Genomic DNA, 6,354 nt, shown 5'->3' on the forward strand with positions numbered 1-6,354 from the left:
GGCAGAATTTCGTTTTCATGTTTGCAAAATAGGCACAGCTTAAAAATATGGTCGAAGCGATATGAATAGGGACATATATTGATTGATAGAAACAACTTAAACCAGTCTTTGTTGGTTCAACTCAACCAACTCTGTTCATCAAACTCAAACTCTTCTATTTATTCAGGACGCCACATTTGAATATACACGAATTCTCATTCGCCTACCTCAATAATGAAGTCATCAAACTACTGTTCTTTTTTTCAAAGTTGCAATAAAGGCAGTTCCCCAATTTCTTCCAATCGTGAGAGTTTGATATTTGTGTGGTTGTCTTAGATTGTCGTGGTATACAAATGGACTGTATTCGACGCAGAACAAGGACATGTATGCTTAAATTTTAAAATCTTAATAAACTCATTCATTTTGCTGTCATCTAATGTTTTTCAAGAAATGCAACGTTGGTGATGATGATCGCTTTGAGAAAATGCTTGCCTGGAGTCAAGCGAAACTCCTTCACACATCAACTTCATCACTATTCTAATCCTGTATGCATGAATTTCGGGTACGTTTGATGGTCTGCAAGCTAGAACCAATTATAGTCTTCATTCACCTAAGAGAAAGATGAATAAAAAACAATAATAAGTTATTCGGTTACGTAATGTGGTACACGTGCATGAATAGCAACAGATAAGCTAACTTGAAATTAGCAAAAAAATAGATGTGTAGATAAATATTGATAAAGATAAATAGATTTAAAAAAATAGACGGAAACTTAAATGCCTTCTTGACAACAGCATTTAGTTATTAAGATTAAAGCACTGTTGTTAGTTTTCTAGCATAATGTTGATCATACTAAAAAGGAACCAGTGATTTCAGCAAGCAGTTCACAAGCAATAATTTTAATGGATTATTTCTGCAATTAAATCACACAGAAATCATTCGATTGTCTTTGTCAGCTCACATTTAACAGACAAGTGTTCAATCGAAGATAGATCAAAATCAACGACATAAAAATGACCAAACCTATTTTCAAACATTTAGTTCCATTGTGAATGCCCGAATTTGTTCTCTCCGTGGTAGAGCAATCACATGTGTATAAACTAAAAATGTGACCATCACACTTTATAAACAGAAGGAAATCTGTCTTTGAACAAACAAACCCAGAGGTTTTGGACGTGATCAATTCGCCAGTGCTCCGCTACAGAATATCCTACGTGGGCCAGCTGACGTATCAAGTCAATGCCCTAGCACCTGGTTTCGCACCATCATCCATACTTTCGCACTACTTGGAACTGGTCCCATTGCGTTGTAGTTTTTAAGTGTTTCGAAAGAGGTAATGCAGAATGAGAAAACTAGCTAGTATTTTTTTGTAGAAATTTTTTTAATGGGTTTTAACCAGATAGTTACTGGGAATTTGAGAAAAAAAAAGTCAAACTGTGACTAAAATCACATCTCAAAACTTATGTCTGCGTTCTTGTGCTGTTCCACGTTCATCGACTGTCACTCTTTTAAATCATGATCAATTAATATTCTAGATAAGCACTTCAAGGAGGGCCTAATTCTTTTAAGTAACGGCTTCACAGTGGCTCTGTGCATCCATGCACAACTTGAGAAATTTCAAAGAAACTTGATCATTTCATTATTTTAGAGTTCGTCTGAGAGGCTATGTGAATAGAAACATATGACACTGTGTTCATAAATACGTGGCCTCCTGAGCCCCCTTAGTGAAAGAAGCTATTAGATTAGAGCGAAACATTTGTCTAAACATTCATTGTCTGTTCATCACCATCTGTTCCTCAACTCATATGTTCAAAAATTCCGAACCTGAAAGTGTTGTACTCTTCAATATATCATTCATACTACTTAAAGGCATCACCCCACGAGTCTGAGGTGGTGCAGATTTTATTTTTATAAGGGATATATCTTATAAGGGATAGGGAGTATTCTTATAAGGGATAGTAGATTATGGAGAGGAGGGTGATTCCGTCCATTTCTTCTTTATTGCCGTATCTTCCGGGCCGAAGCCGTATCTTCCGGGCCGTGTTGACGCACTATTTTCCACAGTTAGGAAAAAATGGACGGAATCACTCTCCTCCCCATAATCTACTATGCCGTATACAAATACTCCACCTGAAATCCGTACCACCTCAGATTTGTGGAGTGATACCTTCATAGTATAGTGGAGAAAGTTTTCGTCCATCTGATCGATATTGGCTTGAAATTGCATTTTTTCCTCATTATCACTTTTTAGTTATCGACAAAGCAATACACAGGGTTCTGGAGCTTATGCACCTTGAAGAAAGAAAGAACCTTGAAAGAACTAGGTGGGAAAAACAAGAAATAAATAGCATGAAGGACGAACGGAAAAAGACTTGGAAATATTACTGACCTTGTCATTCGTTTTTCCATAACAAATCTGGCTCAAACAAAATATGCTAATAATAATATATTATTCGATAAAGAGCGCGTGAAGCGCAGTCGGTAAGAGGCCTGCTGTACTGCAGTTTGCCGCGGCAGCACATTCGACGACTCGAAGCTGCCCTAGTGAAAACCGTATTTTTCATACCTCTGAGATCGATGAATAGTTGAAGACTTTTCCGTTAAGATTAAAGTACTGGCATGATAAATGGGCTAGCCCTTGCAAGACGCTGTGCATTGCGCAAGACATTAGACTAGAGAAAGTTACGTCAGTCTCAAAGATCTATTACAGGCACCAATTTCTGGTAACTTCCGAACGGTTTGAACAACACCTGTTCAAACAGTAAAACTATGCCTCTACTAGTATAAATTGACTGGAAAGTGAAGCAAAAGCCCACTGTGAAAGTCGAATAAAACCAACTTCGCTGAACGTCCTCGTAAGTTCTTCTTTGATTATGCAGTATTTTAGAGAAATTTTCAGCTAAGGCTTCTGTGAGCAGCAAAAACTCGTTCATATACTGTTACAGTCGCAACTGATTTGTACTTAGAAGAATAGAATTCTTAGCTATGGCAATTTTACATATCCTTTTAAAGTCATCCTTATTCGAACTCACGCTAGATAATTAGTGTTCAGTATGAATATAAAGTCTTTGCTGATGTGATGGCTTATCATCGGATTGCAGGAAGAACTTTGGGCACTTTGGGAAGTGGTAAAAGAAATGTTGAAAACAGAGAATTAGTTTGGCCTAATCAAGAACCTGCTCATGCTGTGACATATACCTTGTGTTTCGCAAGCAGAGAAGAAAGTTCTTGTCGGAGAGAGTGGTCTTTAAATTTGGTGCTGATCAATAGATTTCAAGCTTGAACTCTCTAGTGTTTAACTTAGTGCACAAGGTTTTATGATGTTTTCCGCTCCAAATGACTCCTTGTTGGTTGCTGCTTCCCATTCATTCCAATTTTAACACGTGTTCTCCATGTTCTTTCTCACACTTCTAGAAGGAGCCCATCTCCTTCTAGAAATGTCAGAAATGAACAATAAGCAGAAATTTTCTTCAATTACCTAACCTTTTAACGTGCACACACACCTTCGAAATACCTGGCTAGATGCATGCCACAGAAGAATAGAAATAGAAATAGGAGAATATAGAATTAAAATCAGTGATGAAGAGAAATCAGCTCCACTCTTTAGCCAGCATTCTCTAGTGCATTTATTCTTTAAAACATAAACTGAATGCCAATTCCTTGTACTCTTAGCCAGAGTGTTATCTATTATTATAGAGTTCACCGCCAAATTAACAGAACATGTACCAGTGGGCGCCACTTTTTGTGAGTTGTTTCCGCGTATAATTTTCTTCTCGTTGTACATTCAAGAGAATTTCAGTTGATGCTAGCTTTCTGTCGTTTGGGAAACTTCCTAGAAGTTCCTTCATGCCCTGAAAATGACGAATTCACCCTAAACAGCACGATTAGGGAACAGTTATATAAACGGATTTTAAAGCAGAAACCATCGTTGGTGGGTTTGCAGAACTCTTGCTTATTTCTGTTACCGAGGAGATGTTATTCCCCTAATATACGGGGCAATGTTCAACAACGTATTCGCATTTTAGGAATATGGTTGCGATCTGGAGTTAATGGGAGGATTGGCCCTTGACGACCCCAACAAGAACATGGAATTTCTCAAATCCAAGAAAGTTCTCACTTACTACGTGTAAGAAATTTTTGTTATTATCCTACTTTTTCACCTATTCGTGCATACGGTCGGTCAAGTGAATTTTTCACAATACCAGTGGCACCAATGGAAGCGTTTTAGTCTTCGCTGTGTGAAGGGTTTCCCTTTCTTTTCATTTTTTTATCTACATCTAAGTCGCACTGATTTTTTTTTGTTTCAAATTTAGTTCCGGGCAGAACGGTGAAAATCTCAAAAGGGCAATCAGACAATTTGTAGGTAAATATAGAAACGAGATTAAGAAGGTGAGTACCGTCTTTTATGTTCATGCATATTTTTTCTGATCTGCTAATTTCAGCTGGAAAAGGAAGAGAACTTTGGATGCAACTACATTAATGCAGATGATAAACACCAATTTATTTGTATTTTTGAGTGAAGGGAACGTTTTTCTCAACTCTTCAAATAAATTTGACTTTCATCCGCACTGACTAGTTGTCGATCACTCCAGAATTAGAGTGTATTTCTCCTTCCTTTTCCGAAATGATAATAAGTCCGTCCTATCTGCAGATCTATTGAATGCTGCTTTTGAATAGAGGAGCGAGAATATTCTCAGGAAAATGCGCAGTGTTTGCATTTTTGTTTGTGCAAGAAACACACAATATGAAACAGTCGCATGTTCACTAAGTTGATTTTTTACGATGCACAAAATGGGCAATGCAACGCACCCATACTTCCTTTTTCTTCTTCGATTTTCTTCCAATACACGCCAATTCATACGTTATTGTTTTCGAATTTTTGTCTGCACACATTAATTTTCCTCTTTTGTATGACCAAGAACTAATCGTGCAAGATTTTATTACGAACAAGCAAATTCTAGAAATTTATGCTTTTCACAGGTTCTCCTCTTCTGGTTACAGTGGGGTTCCTTCTAGTCTTCTATTTTAGCCTTAGCTTCAATATAAGTAAGCCAGTATCAAGAATGCACGATTTCTGATCTTCCGGGCTGTATTTTCCATGTGACAGAGTCTTCCGCGCATAGATAGGATGTTTTCAGAAGGTCTGAACAATTTTAATTAAACAAATTAAGAAAAACAAATTGAGTCTTTCTTCTGAAAGTGATCTTCCGTTCCCATCTATGAACTTCCCTTAATCGCTCATTCGTTAGTTCATTGCAAATCCAGATTGGAGAATGCGCTCTGATGCACTATTATGGTCAACAAAAAATATTAGACGAAGTTAAAATTTTCAAGTGTTTTTAGTGAGCCATGTCTGACGATGCAAACATAACATCGGGTGGTACTACACGGCAATTTCAAGGTGACATCACAAGAGGAGAAATCGAAAATGATCCGGTCTTATCACGGTGAGGCGGCTCAAACGATCCCCAAGCCTGGATTTACGGCCACAAAGCTTTTGCTGTATGTTACGGTTGTGCTGCTGTTGCTGTCCACCAATACAACTGGACTTTGGAGAGGCTTGTGAAAATAGGGTGGCCATGCTTTTTGTCAAAAAAGAACGAGAACTTCTTGATTACTCCTATCTATGTTTATTTCATCGCTGAAATAAAGTGAAATAACGCTCAGATTTAACATTTTACTTTACCTGATGGATGAACTTGTAAAGTTCATCGGAAAATAATCGGACACAGTCAACAGAAGTTACTCCTTTTTTGAAATAGCCTATGTGTGTACTAGCAAGTCCTTTTTGCAGAGCATGCTATCACGGTACTAGAAGTACCACGAAATTTACGATGTTGGGGTCTCTCCAAGAAAATATAGAGCTTCGAATGTAAGTCACGTGCTAGAGGATTTTTCCTGCGACAGCCATTAACACTCTGCCACATGTGAAGATGCGTTGTTAGGTTCATTTGTTGTTCTATTTCAAGCGATTCGTTAGAGTATTCCGACTTGAATAGCGGATATAAACTTGAAGTGATCCTAAATTTAAGCCGAACGCGTCGCTGTGAACCAAACCAGTCGGTCAACATTATACATTTCATCATTCTTTAGAATTTTTGAAATTCATCAAGGTAAGTTGTTACTGTGAGTTCGTGGTCAATAACCGGTGTGGAAATGGTCAGTGAAACACCTGTCAACTAATCACTTTCTACTCAAGATGTGAAGGCACTTCGATAGTTGCACAGTAACTTCAGTACCTGAAGTTAATTAATCTTTCTTTGTAGCACATCATCATGGACGAGAATAGAGAGGTCCGACAGGATAAAACAATCTTACCGAAAACATTCGCGATCACTCTCCAGAATGCAATGTAAAACAGGAATATGAAAACTT

General features: G+C 37.7%; 1 protein-coding gene across 1 annotated transcript; it reads left to right on the plus strand.

Annotated features, from left to right (window-relative positions):
- Nucleotides 1–3,699: 3,699 nt before the first annotated feature.
- Nucleotides 3,700–4,499, plus strand: RB195_013392 (uncharacterized protein; the record flags this gene model as incomplete). The annotated part of the gene is made up of 5 exons (XM_064203184.1): nucleotides 3,700–3,723; nucleotides 3,779–3,910; nucleotides 4,005–4,105; nucleotides 4,293–4,368; nucleotides 4,422–4,499. 5 exons carry the CDS (start codon nucleotides 3,700–3,702, stop codon nucleotides 4,497–4,499), a joined length of 411 nt encoding a protein of 136 aa, XP_064059065.1.
- Nucleotides 4,500–6,354: the final 1,855 nt, after the last annotated feature.

The sequence above is a fragment of the Necator americanus genome, chromosome V, assembly GCF_031761385.1.
Source record: "Necator americanus strain Aroian chromosome V, whole genome shotgun sequence".
Taxonomy (NCBI): domain Eukaryota; kingdom Metazoa; phylum Nematoda; class Chromadorea; order Rhabditida; family Ancylostomatidae; genus Necator; species Necator americanus.